A 14,096-nucleotide genomic window follows, 5' to 3' on the forward strand; every position below is an offset into this window, starting at 1 on the left:
ATCCGTTGAATGCTGTTGAAATGTTGGACTAAAGGTGAACCTCTTAAAAATCTTCTTCTTCAACAGAGTTTAACCGATTGATGTGAGACTTGCCACATATGATCGAGCACCCCTGGGGAATATATGTGTAGTAAACGATGACGTCATAGGTGTGTTGTGAAATGGCTTCCTTTTGGACAAGGGATGCTTGGGCCCCTGCCCCACTGCTCACAGTTTTAATTGATCTTTTTTCCCCTCTTCCTCGGACTCTGTCGCCCCTGCGAACATAATAAATTTGTTTGGGGAAGTTGTCACAAGAGGATCGAGTAAAACTGGAAATGACGACCCTGACAGCATTTCCTCGAGTACCACGATAACGTTGTTTCCATGGAGACCGCCATGTTGTTAAGCGGTTACGAGCACTCCGTTCCGTTGGAGTGCTTGCTCGATCACCTTGAAGCAAGCAAGCTGCTTGGCAAGCTGTAAGCAAGCTGTTTACTCCCGGAACATTACTCTGGATTTGAAACGATTCTCAACGATACTGGACGCTGTGTCGTTCATCACATTCATGACGTACGTCACACTTCAGCGAACATGTACAATTAAATAAGTATTACAAATTAATCCAATGACCACAATGACATATCTGTAACAATATTTTCAAGCGCAGAAACACGTTGTCTCATTGTGAATAACACCACGAATGCCCTGAATGAATAAGTTTGGAATTAATAAATTTCTCCCAGACAGGATTTCAAGCCATAAGTTTTGTATTGTTCTCTGTGCCTTTATGTCAACTGTGATAAAAATTAGGAGGAAAAAAAATTAACATTAAAACGATATATTTGAAATCACAAAAGTATAATAACGCATACTGGAACACACAATTGCAAATGACGTCACAGACGAGTCGAGCGATTTGTTCTCACGACTTTCAAATTCCAATTCATTGTCCCTTCGTACGACGGCACGATGAAGTGGGCTTACGTTATTCTGATCCCCATGGCCTTGAGATTGTTGGTGTTTCACCATGACTCGTTAACTTCGTACTTTAAACCGGTGAGTTGGAAACGAGGAGTTCGAGTCTCGGATTGATTACATTGTTCAGAATCCTCGGAACTCGTACTGAGACATGTTAACCTGGTTCGATGTCACAAGTACCCAGTAAGTGTTAACCTGGTTCGATGTTACAAGTACCCAGTAAGTGTTAACCTGGTTCGATGTCACAAGTACCCAGTAAGTGTTAACCTGGTTCGATGTTACAAGTACCCAGTAAGTGTTAACCTGGTTCGATGTTACAAGTACCCAGTAAGTGTTAACCTGGTTCGATGTTACAAGTACCCAGTAAGTGTTAACCTGGTTCGATGTTACAAGTACCCAGTAAGTGTTAACCTGGTTCGATGTTACAAGTACCCAGTAAGTGTTAACCTGGTTCGATGTTACAAGTACCCAGTCAGTGTTAACCTGGTTCGATGTTACAAGTACCCAGTAAGTGTTAACCTGGTTCGATGTTACAAGAACCCAGTAAGTGAAGTGAAGGGATTCGTTGTTTTGTTGGTGGAAAACCAAACTTTTTCCCCACTCGGGTGTTGGTTCCTCCGTTTGACCCGTTTTCTCCCAACGAGCGACCACCGCGGCGGGTTTTGTCGCGATCGACGGTCCTTCCTTCACACAGGAATTTCACATTCACCACACCGACGCCATGACGTGGTCACCAGGTCGTGGCCCCTTTTATGAGAAACACCAATTTGTAGGGATTCCAGCGGGTCGCCTTGGGTCTTCAGGAGATGATTTCGTGCTTTCACGAACCCCGATTCAACGTGGAAAGGGGGACTGTACCGTGCATTTATTACATACGCAAATTTAACAAGATTATTACTGAGGTGAGAGAGATCAGATGGGGAGAGGGAGATGAAAGGAATGGGAAGAGAAGGGAAGAAGTTTGTGAGGAGAAAACGATTCGGGGGTCGGAGGGTTTGAAGGATTCTAACACCAGAGGATTGGAATTGGAGGGGTGTAGGTGGTGGAGGGGGTCGTGGTGGGTGGGGGTTAAAAATGTGTTCAGTGCTGTTTTTGTTCACGTAAAATAAATAATTTAAATCACGGAAATGTTGAAAGACCGATGTACGTCGACAGAGAGTCTTCCTCGACTTAAATATCGTGTGAGAATTGGTATTAACAAATAATGAACGATATGATCAAAGTCCGCCATTTTGTTTTTCCTTCAGCAAATTCTTCACAATTAATTAATGGGTCACGAGTAAGATGTCACGTGATCGTTGTCTCATTTCCCTTTATGTCAGTGAGGGAGTATATACTAATACTCTTTTCTTTGATCTTGTCTGACTGCTCTTCACATCTCTTTCAACATATTATATGAATCGCCTGAATGTAATCTCAAGACATTCCATGATAAAGGTCGTGCACCCTTCGACCGAGAGGAAGGTTACCCTCAGGAGGGTACAAGGAAACATAAAGGTACCTTGGTGGGTCCGAATCTCTGCAGCCTCAACAAGGAGCTGATACTCTGGGTCCCGTTTTATGGGTGTTAACAGGAACATATCTGTGTAATATGAAAGTTCAATATTGAACGGTTTTTGAAATATCTGGTACACAAGGCAAGTTGGTGAGATGGTTGCCATGGGAACAGAATTCAGCCAATCACACGGTGATCTAATTAGGTTGAGATAATTTCATGAGTAATAGATATCTGTAATATGAAAGCTAAATGTTCAACTATTTTTGAGATATTGTGTACACAATAGTCCATGGACGGATGATCGGTCGGTCGGTTGGAGCTCATTTTTACGTCCCTCGATTCCGACCTTGTCTGAGGGGCTGGAGACAACAAGCGCAAGCAATTCACCAAAAACACGTCATCTAATTCTCGATCCTTGGTGTCCCTCTGTCTTTCCCACAGAAGCCGCGGGGATTTTGGGATTGCCTTTGGGATGCAATCTCCACGATCTTCCCTTCAAAGGTATGACGACACACATTACTCAACACACAAACAACTTCATCAGCAACACATTCACCTTCAGAATTATTAGTTTGTACAAAATATGTGGAGCAGAGATTGTGGAACCTCAGGAGACATTTAAGAGTACATGACCAAATGAGTCACACAACAGGGGGTTTTTTATGCCTCCGCTGACGAAGTTACCGGAGGCATTATGTTTTCGGGTTGTCCGTCCGTCCATACGTACGTACGTCCATGCAAATTATTTTCTCTGTTTTCTCTGCAACTGTTTATCCAATTGATATGAAATTTTCACCATCAGTGACTACTCATGTGGAATGTTTAAATGATAATCATGACGTCATAGGTCATGTGGTGTGGCAGCCATGTTGGAAAAAGGATTGTGGTGTGGCAGCCATGCATTCACTGCATCATAGGGTGTGGCACAGCCGGTATCTGTGCAGGAGGACGAAGGTCTGAGTCTTCAGGTCCTCGGTGCTTCCAGTCTTGCTACATATGATGTGTGACTTGGACTCTGACCAGGGATCTAAGATGGAGGCTTAATTCCTTTGGTGCCAGTCTCTTCGGAGGATCCTTGGCTATCGCTGGGCGAACTTTGTGTCCAACGAGCGGTTGCTGAGAGAGACTCAAATGAGATTTGTTACCTGCATAGTCCGTGAGCGTCAGCTGCGGCTGTATGGACATGTGGCTCGTTTTCCTGACGCTGATCCTGCTCACCTGATTCAGCGAGGGAGTTTCGTGAGTGGAGGAGGCCAGTGGGCTGACCACGTGCCTCGTGGTTGCAGCAGGTTGATCGGCATCTCAAGAAGATAGGGATGGGCCAGGCATCTGCCTGGGGGATGGCCAGACGGAGGCCCCCTGGAGTATCGGCGGAAAGTGGACGCAGTGACGCGCTGCTCTGCCGCATGCTCCCATACCTGACCTGACCTGAATGACGCATATTAAAAGCTGGGCAGAACTTTCTTTACTTTCTTGAGTGAAAATGTCAGTGACCAGGAAGTATTTGGTACGTGGGAATAAGATGAGGACTGGGAGTAATGGGTTGGGTATATGAGCCTTGTCTCAAGTGGAGTGAGCTGTTCTGCCATTTAAGATGGGAGAAGGGATGGTGGGGGGGGGGGGGGAAGGGGCACACAAGATCCTCACTTTTAAAGGTGCCAGTAGGACTTAGAAGAAGGAGAAGCATTGTCGAGTGGAGCCTTCAGATTTTTTTTTTCAGGGGATGTTTTCATAATCATCTATGAAATTTTTGTGAGATTTGTGGAAGTTGTCCTTTGCCAGGTTTGCAATTGCTGGTGAGAAAGAAAGATGTTTGATAGCCAATGCCTCTCTAGATAATTTGGTGCACCAGGACCTCGCTGATGGATATGTTAGCTGCAGATGAGATGGAATAAACCTGTCCATGAGATGGAGCAAACCTTTTTTTTTTTGAAAACTTTTCCAGGTGGAGCCAGTGTCTGACAAAGAGGAGAGGGAAGTCCAATCCTCATACAAGAGGTTGATTGCAGTCCCTGCCATTCGGCCTGAATGAATAACCAGAATTTGCAATGCGGTGGTCACTCTTTAACCCCAGTCAGAGAGATGGTATTTCCACGAATAACATGGTCAGTAAAACCAAGCAGAGTAGTGGAAGAACAATCGAGTTTTGTTTGTAAGTTAGTCAATTACCAAGTCCAGGAGGGAGGACATATGACATGCTGAGGTCAGGATTGGGTCAGTGCTGTGGAAAAGCAAAAGGTCTCTGCTGCATTGCCATTGATGGTTGTTGCAGTGGAAATTCCCAGCCAATTGACATACAGCAGCTAACACCATCGTAGTTAAGGAATAGAAAGTTGCGATGGGTGCTTATTCATTGGTCCTTTTGAGCAAAAAGACAGGTGTATATGGAGTTGTCATCATAAAGTGGGTCTGACATTACACTGAAAAATATCAAATGATTAGATTATATTGTAATGCCTGGGTACTGGAGAGGCTGAGGAGGTGTTGGTACAAAACCTGGTCAATGTGGGATGGATCTCTTTGCATAAATACCAATCCCATGACTGGTACAGATATCTGTCTTGTCAAAACAGAAACGAGAATGGCAAGTGAGCGAAACAGAAGTCACGGCCATCCTGTAGGAGGAATGTTTGTGAAACACAGTGTCAGGATCAATTTGTACGGCATTCAAAATGCTTTGCGTCTCAGGTAGAAAGAAACAAGATGACAAAATTCAACTTTATTTCTCATTGTATTTATTCATCCTTAATTTCAATGAATGTAGCCTATCTGATTTTCAAAGAAACCAGGCCCGAATAATAGAAACATTCTTACTACTCCTTCAGCGATTCATCAATGATAGACATCAAGGAGTGGTCCTTTTGAAACTGTATACCATGCAGCTCAGAAATCAGATATCCAAACAAACAATAGTCACTTGGTGTCAAGTCAAGATTGTCGGGTGGTTTGTTGGATATGGTTTTGGAAAACAAAAATCGATATCCAAGTCATCTCAAGATGAAAAAGACAGAAGACTATGTTGAAGTTCACACAAATCATTGTTAACAAGTACTGGAAAAGCAATCATATTTTTTGCACTGCAATGGGTGATTTCCCCATAACAAGTGAAACCAATTTACCAAAACCAGTTTGACTAATACCACGTGTTCTGTGCCATTGTTTATATCTTACAGAAACAGAAGAGATTTTCAGATTTTCTTTGGGATTCAGTCTCCATTTTCACTCTTTTCAAGGTATGATGTCATTCAATAGTCCAGGAACATGCAACTGCACCAACAATACATTCACCTCCAGAATTATTCAGTTGAGCGGAAGAGGTGAAGCAGAGATTATGGAACCTAAGGAGACATGTAAGAATGTCACGATGTAGAATGGGGGCATGTGCATGTGTGCACAGTGTGGTGTAGTTTGTGTGTGGTGCGTAAGCGTCATCAACGCCAAACATGCAATGCAAATAATAAGATGTAATAAACAAGTATTTGTGAACACTCGTGCTATATAAACAGCATCAAACAATCTATCCAACCGCATAGAGTGAAATAATTTTACAATTTTTGTCAAGCCATTGTAAGGAAATGGAGCTCATTCTAACTGTAATTCTTACAGCGAAATCGGATACCTGATCAGACCATGGGACCACCGTAATCTCCTTCCCAATCCTCTTTCCTCCGCCCCACCCCTGGGAGATATTTCAAGATGATGTTTTACATACATTGGACGTGTTTGGTCGACCCTGTGTGGTTAATGTGGCCAACAGATGAAACGTACAAGCAACACACATCACTTCCATGATCGCATTTCTACGATAAATGGATGAGGTGTGTGTGTGTGTGTGTGTGTGTGTGTGTGTGTGTGTGTGTGTGTGTGTGTGTGTGTGTGTGTGTGTGTGTGTGTGTGTGTGTGTTTGTGTATATATATTTTATAATACCAAGCTTGCACACTAAAAACTCGGCTCACCGTTACACGATCCCTATGAAATTGCTCTGGCACTTAGAGGACATGCCGACAATGTTTGGGAAGTCTTGGCATTCCATAGTACCACTTGCATTTTGCACAATGCGTATTTTTGTCATTCCCTGTGTACTATCTGTCGTCTGCTACCAGCTATGTTGTACTACTATCCCGTGCATGTGCAGGGGTATCACTAGTATACATATATTTCTTACCACTGACTGACGGACGTGAAAGATCGGTACCTTCCGAGTGACGTGGAAAGCTGAAATTGTGCGTGCCGATGGACATCGAAGCCAGTCCACTGGAAAAAAAAATTCACAGAATCGTTGCACAACATTCATCTATCTATAATTCCAGCAATCTGTGTGTATGTGTCTGTCTGTCTGTTTGTCTGCGACCGCCGTTTCTCGACGACCGCTGGTCCAATCTGATTGAAACTTGCCAAGAGTATTGCCAGGGGCCCGCAGATGTGCCTTTTTGAGGTTTGATGTCAATCGGACGAGCGGTTCCCAAGTTACGGCCATTTATCTGTCGACCAATGACAAGACACGGTGCTATGACGTCACGAATGACGTCACAATTAATGTTGATTTATTTATTAATTATTATTATTATTATTATTTATTTTTTTTGCAAGATTGACGGTCCGATCTGATTGAAGCTTGCCAGGAATATTGCTGGGGACCCGCGGATGTGCCTTTTCGAGGTTTGATATTAATCGGACGAGCGGTTGCCAAATTATGGCCATTTATCTGTTGACCAATGACAAGACACGGTGCTATGACATCACAAATGACGTCACAATTTATTTATTTGCACGATTGACGGTCCGATCTGATTGAAACTTGCCAAGAATATTGCTGCGGACCCGCGGATGTGCGTTTTCAAGGTTTGATATTAATCGGATAAGCGGTTCCCAAGTTACGGCCATTTATCTGTCGACCAATGACAAGACACGGTGCTATGACGTCACAAATAATGTATGTTTATTTATTTATTTATTTATTTTGCACGATTGACAGTCCGATCTGATTGAAACTTGCCAGGAATATTGCCGGGGCCCCGCGGATGTGCCTTTTCAAGGTTTGATATCAATCGGACGAGCGGTTCCCAAGTTACGGCCATTTATCTGTCGACCAATGACAGGACACAGTGCTATGACATCGCGAATGATGTCACAATTAAAAAAAAAAATTTGCACGATTGACGTCACAATTCTTCTTCTTCGTTTGGTAGATGTCACAATTGACGCTGGGGACCTGAGTATGTGCCTTTTCAAGGTTTGATATCGTTCTTTATCCGTTTCAGCTGTTTCCCAAGTGTTTCCCAAGGTTTGAAAGCTGTTTTTTTTCCCAAGGTTCGAATTAATTGTTCAAATTATTAATTAATCCAAAGGTTTGAATTTTCCCAAGGGAAACAGCTGTTTCCCAAGGGTTTGAAAGCTGTTTTTTCCAAAGGTTTGAATTAATTGTTGCGCTTGGTAGACATTTGTGAATACATTTACAGAAAGAGGGGCGAGAGAGGAGGGGGGAGAGAGGGGGCAAGAGAGGGGGTGAGAGAGGGGTTGAGAGAGAGGGGGTGAGAGAGAGGGGGCATCACAATGCAAGAGAGGGGGAGAGCGGAGGAGGCGAGAGAGAGGGGATGGGAGAGGGGGATGAGAGTGGGGGGTGAGAGAGGGGCGAGAGAGGAGGGGGAGAGAGGAAGGGCGAGACTAGGGGGAGAGTGGGGGGGGAGGGAGAGAGGCGGCAAGAGAGGGGAGGGAGAGGGGGAGAGAGAGGGGGGGCAAGAGAGAGGGGCAAGAGACGGCTGCACATACTGGCACTCACCTACGGGCACGCACCTACGGGCCCGTACGAGTCAATGAAAATATAAATAATTTTTTTAAAATTCAGGTGAGTGACCCGAGCCAATGGGGAAGCATGGTTTGTATGTTTACACAATGTGTAAGCACACCCCGCAAGTGTGCCTATGTATGTATGTATGTATGTATATGTGTGTCGTTGGTTGTTTTCTCCATTTGTGGGTTTGAGGAGATGGAATGAAGTCCTACCAGGACTCAAACTATCCATCTTCGCTTCGGTAAGAGATCACAGTTCATCGACCAAACTGTTCAACTTTTGTTTTTCTCAGAGTTTTGTTCCGAGGGCGCTTTTCTTGATCGTCACGAAACCCTGGACTACCTCGAATTGTGGTTAAGTTGTGGTAATATTCCCAGGGATGTTTTTCAAAATCTCAGTGAAGTTCTTCTTTCTTATTCCTGTTGCTCCAGTTATCACTGGTGCAATTTAGACACTCTTCAGCTTCCAAGATCTCTTGATCTCATTTTTGAGATCTTGGTATTTGATCGTTTTCTTGATTACTGCATTATTTAAGGCAAAATCGCTGGAAACTGATATCTCGATCAGCAATGCTGTCTTTTCCTTTTTGTTCCTGACAAGGATGTCTGATCCTTAATTTGTTTTCTTTGCGAGGCTTTGTTTTCTATCTTCACACTCGATGGGATCATCAGGTCGTACGTCAACATGACATCCTTATTTTCAATGATTGCCCTTGGTTCGTGTTTCCATGAGTTTTTGGGAACTGGGATGTTGAAATTTTGCAAATATGCCAATGGATCACTTTACATACTTTGTTGTGCCGTTATGTGTAAAGTTGTTCTGATGATAATTTTTTGCATCCCAAAAGCAGGTGACAAGTACTTTCTGTTTCGACCTTGCAGAACCTACACTTGTCCGAATGCTCAGTCCCACCATTTTATTGAAGCCATTTGTGTCGTGTTCCTGGTCTTGGGCATTTTTAATGATTTGTTCTCCATCCCAGTTGAGCTGACCTCTTCTTCGCCATTCCATTGAATCCTCTTTGTCGATCCCAACTTGGCCCAATTCTTTTTTCTATTTTTGTGCTCTTTTGTCGTTCTCCCAGTTGTTGGTGTATATTTGTTGATGCTTTTTTTTAACATATTTCTTTTGTCTTTTTTTGTGATTGTTGGAGCTGTATTTGTTGCTGTTTCATTTTCCTGGGCGTTTATTCCTCATACAAATTCAAACACAGCACGAAGAGGAAAGGGGGCTGGGGGCTGGTAGGATGGCCCAGATGGATGCACACTCGTGTATGAGCCATCTGGTCTGGGTTTGAATGTCTGCTCAGCTATAAACTGTCATACTGGTGTGTCGCAGGCATGCCGAGTCATAAATACATGTGCCATCCCTTGGAGGGATGTTGAACGAGGCATCCCATCTGCTAGCATTACTTGGTGGATGTTAAAGATCACACGGTGCCCTTCGCAAAGAGTAGGCGAGCTATCGCCGGCACCCTGGCCAAATTCCAAATTCCTGCCCACGTCACAACAGCAGCACAGCCAAGCCCTCAGCCAATTATGCTTCGCATAGCCTTGTGCTGCAGACAAAAAAGAAGAAGAAGAGGAAGGGAAATACGTGTCGCCAAAAGGCTGCACACAAAAGGAAGGGGTATTGAAGGATTTATTAAATCTGGTATTGGTGTGGCGCAGGCATGATGGGCCAAATGCCCTCCTCCTGAGCATTAATTCCTTGTAAATTCCTTGAATGGGGGAAGACTTGAAGTGGCGGTGAATAGCCATCTTGAAGCTCTCAAGGGAAGGATGGGGTTGAACAGACTGAGAAGTTGGGTCCACAGCTGAGAGAAAATAGGAACAAATGAGTGGAGATGAGCAATGAGTCTAGATTTTGAGAGTTTCACCAGAAGTGGGTTAGTATTGTACCGTGTGCCCCCAGGGGAAGTTGTGAGTGGAGAACGAAAGGGCAGATGGTACAAGACTCTAATAAAGGTGGCACAAGACAGAGAGGTCACCGACCTGTCTGCGATGCAAGCGTAGCAGGCTCAGACTCAGCTTCATCAGAGGATATTCCAATGCTTTGAGGGCCTTGTTTTCAATGGTGTCAATATGTGGAAGATGTGAGGCAAGGGTGCCTGTCCAAAGGGAAGATCAGTGCTTTGTTGAGCTCCAGATGAAGGAATTGTAAGCTGCTAATGGTGAGATCTTAGTCGTAGAATCTGGAGCTGATCATCAGCTTGTGATATCCGTTCACCATTCACATGTTCCACGTTTACCGACGTTGAACAAATTTGATGAGTGATCAGCCTTTCTCTGTGCCTATCTCGCTATCCCTTTACTCTGGGTCAGCGAACGAAGTTAACGCTGTGAAACATACTGGCCACGTTTCACAACGTCTGTTTGTGAACAAAATATCTCAAAAAGTTGTGGACGGATTTGCATTGAAATTTTGTGGAGAACATTGGCATGTGACAAGGACGAAATGATTCGATTTTGTTGAAGATCCGAATCTGGATCTGGATCTGAGAATTTTTTCAGTGATTCTTCCCCATTGGGACATAGGGCCATCAACAACATTTAGCAGATATCTCAAAGAGTTATGGACAGATTCGGACGAAACGTGGTGGGTGAATTGGTTCGGTGACAAGAACAAGGTGATTGAATTTTAGTTCAGCTCCAAATCCAGATCCAGCCTCTCATTAGGATACGAATAAAATGTAACCTCATCACCTTGGCAGAGGTATGCCCCCTACCAAGTGCCCTTCCAGTTATCTTTTTTAATACTCTATTGCATGTATGCATGAGTACTGTAAAGAGGTTTCTTTCTGATGTAAGCTGGTGATGTCATCCCCTGTTGAGTCCTTCATTTTGTAGATCATCCAGATTTTAAAAAAGTCCGGATCTGGACAGGGATAACTGAAAATGTCTGGAAAAATATCTGCAACTGCAAGTGGTTCAAGATTATGTAATGATGTTAGTCATTTACAGAAGCAGAGAGGTCAGTTGTATATCCAGAAATTTGAAGTCGCTGGGGTCACAGATCCCTTCAGCTTGCTGGAAAACTTGCTAACCCCCAATGGAGAAGTATGCCAGAGCAGAGTAGCTGCCTGACCTCCCAGTACCTCTCCCTCTAATCTACAATTATCGAATAGACACTTACTTCCTTTACGTAAAGGAGGTGAGGGGAAAGCCTATAAGAACCTGGACGGAAACAAATATTTTGTAGCCATCTGGGTTCATGGGATGAACATACAGTGTATATTAATTCGCAGTGTATGCTTGTAAACACACTGCCTTGTCAATAAACTCGGTGGGGCTGATGGACTGTTGTGATGGTGTTCTATCATGCAGTGAATAGGGGAACTTCTCTCCGCTGGTTCGTTACTCAATAGAGTCCCACCTCTTTGACAACCCCATTTGACTGAACCCTAATCACCTAACGGTCCAGATCAGCAGTGGTTGTAAAGTCTATCTTCACAAATGAATGGAGAGTGTGTCCTGAAATGCTGTATGATTTATTACTTGGCGTGCCGACCCATCGTTTCGCTGACCGGTTTAATCAAAGGACAATTGTATGTTGTACAACACAAACATATTGGATAACTATGTGTGAGAATTAATGAGCATGTTAAATAAACTGAAATGTGAAAAAAGGATATTTTATAACACGTTGGTATTATTCTTGCTGCTGTTGCTGTCGTGGCTGTGGTTGTTGTTGTTGTTTGTGTGCTCCTTCCCTGTACTATTCCCAGTATATTTTTATGTTGCTTCGAGAAGTATTACCAAATATAATTTTGTGTGCTCTTTCCATGTCTGTCACGCCGTATTTCGAAAGTGTTTCTTCTGTCATACCAAACAAGTCTCAGACATTGTAAATAGCAGCAGTGAGACCGATTCAGCTCGGTAGTGTTGAAATTAAACACAAAGCCAGTATTGTCGAAGTAATCATATTTTTCTGTTTTGAAATGGGTGACATTGCTTCAATTATAAATGAAAGCCATTTACCAAAACCACTTCAAATAATACCACGTGATCTGTGTCCCTGTGTCTGTCTTGCAGAAACCAAAGGGATTTTGGCATTATATATGGGAGGCAATTTCCACTCTCAATTCCTTCAAGGTAAGATGGCATTCCTGCGTTTTGTGGTGTTGCAGTGTATACACTGTGCCTCGTGATATCAGAGTGTGGGCCAGTGTATGCCCTTCCTTCGAAATAAATAATACTATGGTGCACAGGCCCAATTTTTTTTATTTTTTTCCCTGTGGGGTGGAAGACTCCACGGGGTCGAAGCGTCACTCGCGTTCTCTCTTTTCTTGTGTACAGTTCATTTGAAAGTCTATTTCTCCATTATTCATGAACAGAATTCCATGAAAATTGACAGGAATATTCTAGAGACCATTCCCCAGGCAGGAACTGAGCCCAAAGTGCGATTGCAGCCCTTTGGGACAAGAAACGGCCCATTTTGGCCCATTTTCTTTAAATGTTATTTCTCGGTTATTAGTGAACCGAACTAAACTTGACAGGTAAATTCTCGAGACCATTCCCCAGGCAACAACTGAGCCCAAAGTGCGATTCTGACTCTTTGGGCTGAGAAACGGCCCTTTTGGCCCATTTTCTTAAAATGGTTATTTCTCGGTTATTCATGAAAGAAACCGGACGAAATTGGACAGGTATATTCTTGAGGTCACTCTGCGGGCATTAACTGAGCCCAAAGTGAGATTATGGCCATTTGGATGATCAAACGGCCCTCTCGGCCGATTTTTTTTTTATTTTTTATTTTTATTTTTTTTACAATTGCTATTTCTCGGTTGTTCGTCAACGGAACCGAACCAAACTTGACAGGTATATTCTAGAGACCATTCCCCAGGCAGTAACTGAGCCAAAAGTGCGATTCCGGCCCTTTGGGCCGAGAAACGGCTCTTTCGCCCCATTTTCTTAAAATTGTTATCACAAAAATAAAAAATTTAATGCGCTGGGCGATGCCCAACGCAAAATTAAATCGCAAATGATGATATGAAACTCGCCTCACTCTTGTGAGGTGTTCTGGTTTCTTTTTCTGATGCGATGAAAATCTTACCAAATTTCAAAACTATCTGTCGTCCGTGCTATCGCTCAACTGAGAGTTGTACGAATGAACTCCCACGGGCTATGTTCGCAATTCGAACTTGTTATTTTTGTATACCCTGTCGAGGCTCGTGTGAGAGCTAACACACACAACTTACAACAAGGGGAGCAGGAGACAAGGAGGGTCGAAGAGGGAAGGAAAAACCAGTGTGGAACAGAGGCATGAGGAGATCTGTGGAAGGGAGAGGGATGGGGTGGGGTACACAGGGGGAACAAGATGTACACTTCAGGGACTTTCAGGAAGGAAAGTAGGGAATTTGAAGGAGGTGGGTTTGGGGTGGATAAGCGGGGTAAGAAAAGATCGTGGTTTTGGATGGGGGAAGAAAATATATGGTGGGGAACAGTTGTTTTGAAGACCTGGAGGGAAGAGTGGGATTGAAGAGAGTGAGGGAGTTTGTTCCAAAGGCAGGAAAAAAAAGGAATGAAAGATTGAAGGTGAGCAGTGATTCTTGATTTTAGTAGTTTTCCCAGAAGGGAGTTGCTGGCAGACCTTGAGCACCCTGCGGAAATATGGGGGGGGGGGGACATATCTCAGACAGAGCAGGGGAAGGGAGGGGTGAAGTGGGAGAGGAGACGGTAGAAGACAGAAAGACCACCGACCTACCTGTGGTGAGAGAGTGAGAGACACAATGACTCAGCCTCATCGCGGAAGATACCAATGATCCCAAATGCCTTGGTTTCCACAGCGTGAAGGTGAGAGGCGCGAGCACCAGCCCAGAGGGGATATCAGTACTCTATCAGGTTGCG

The 14,096-nt window shown here is 43.8% G+C and overlaps 1 protein-coding gene across 4 annotated transcripts in view; it reads left to right on the forward strand.

Moving 5' to 3' along the window:
* Positions 1-945: 945 nt before the first annotated feature.
* LOC147019866 (uncharacterized) overlaps positions 946-14,096 on the forward strand; it is a 254,067-nt gene continuing 240,916 nt past the window's right edge. For 2 of the 4 annotated variants that reach the window (XM_085894648.1, XM_085894647.1), the window contains exons 1-4: positions 2,071-2,457; positions 2,900-2,959; positions 5,632-5,691; positions 12,285-12,344. In XM_085894648.1, the coding sequence (XP_085750774.1) occupies positions 2,356-2,457; positions 2,900-2,959; positions 5,632-5,691; positions 12,285-12,344 (282 nt within the window). In that variant the 5' untranslated portion in view covers positions 2,071-2,355. Of the gene's footprint in view, positions 1,039-2,070; positions 2,458-2,899; positions 2,960-5,631; positions 5,692-12,284; positions 12,345-14,096 lie in introns of those variants that run through there. The other 2 variants (XM_085894649.1, XM_085894650.1) reach the window with 2 other exon arrangements.

This window comes from Eptatretus burgeri, chromosome 9 (genome assembly GCF_056783735.1).
Source record: "Eptatretus burgeri isolate ZD-2024b chromosome 9, Ebu_testis_v1, whole genome shotgun sequence".
Classification (NCBI taxonomy): Eukaryota; Metazoa; Chordata; class Myxini; order Myxiniformes; family Myxinidae; genus Eptatretus; species Eptatretus burgeri.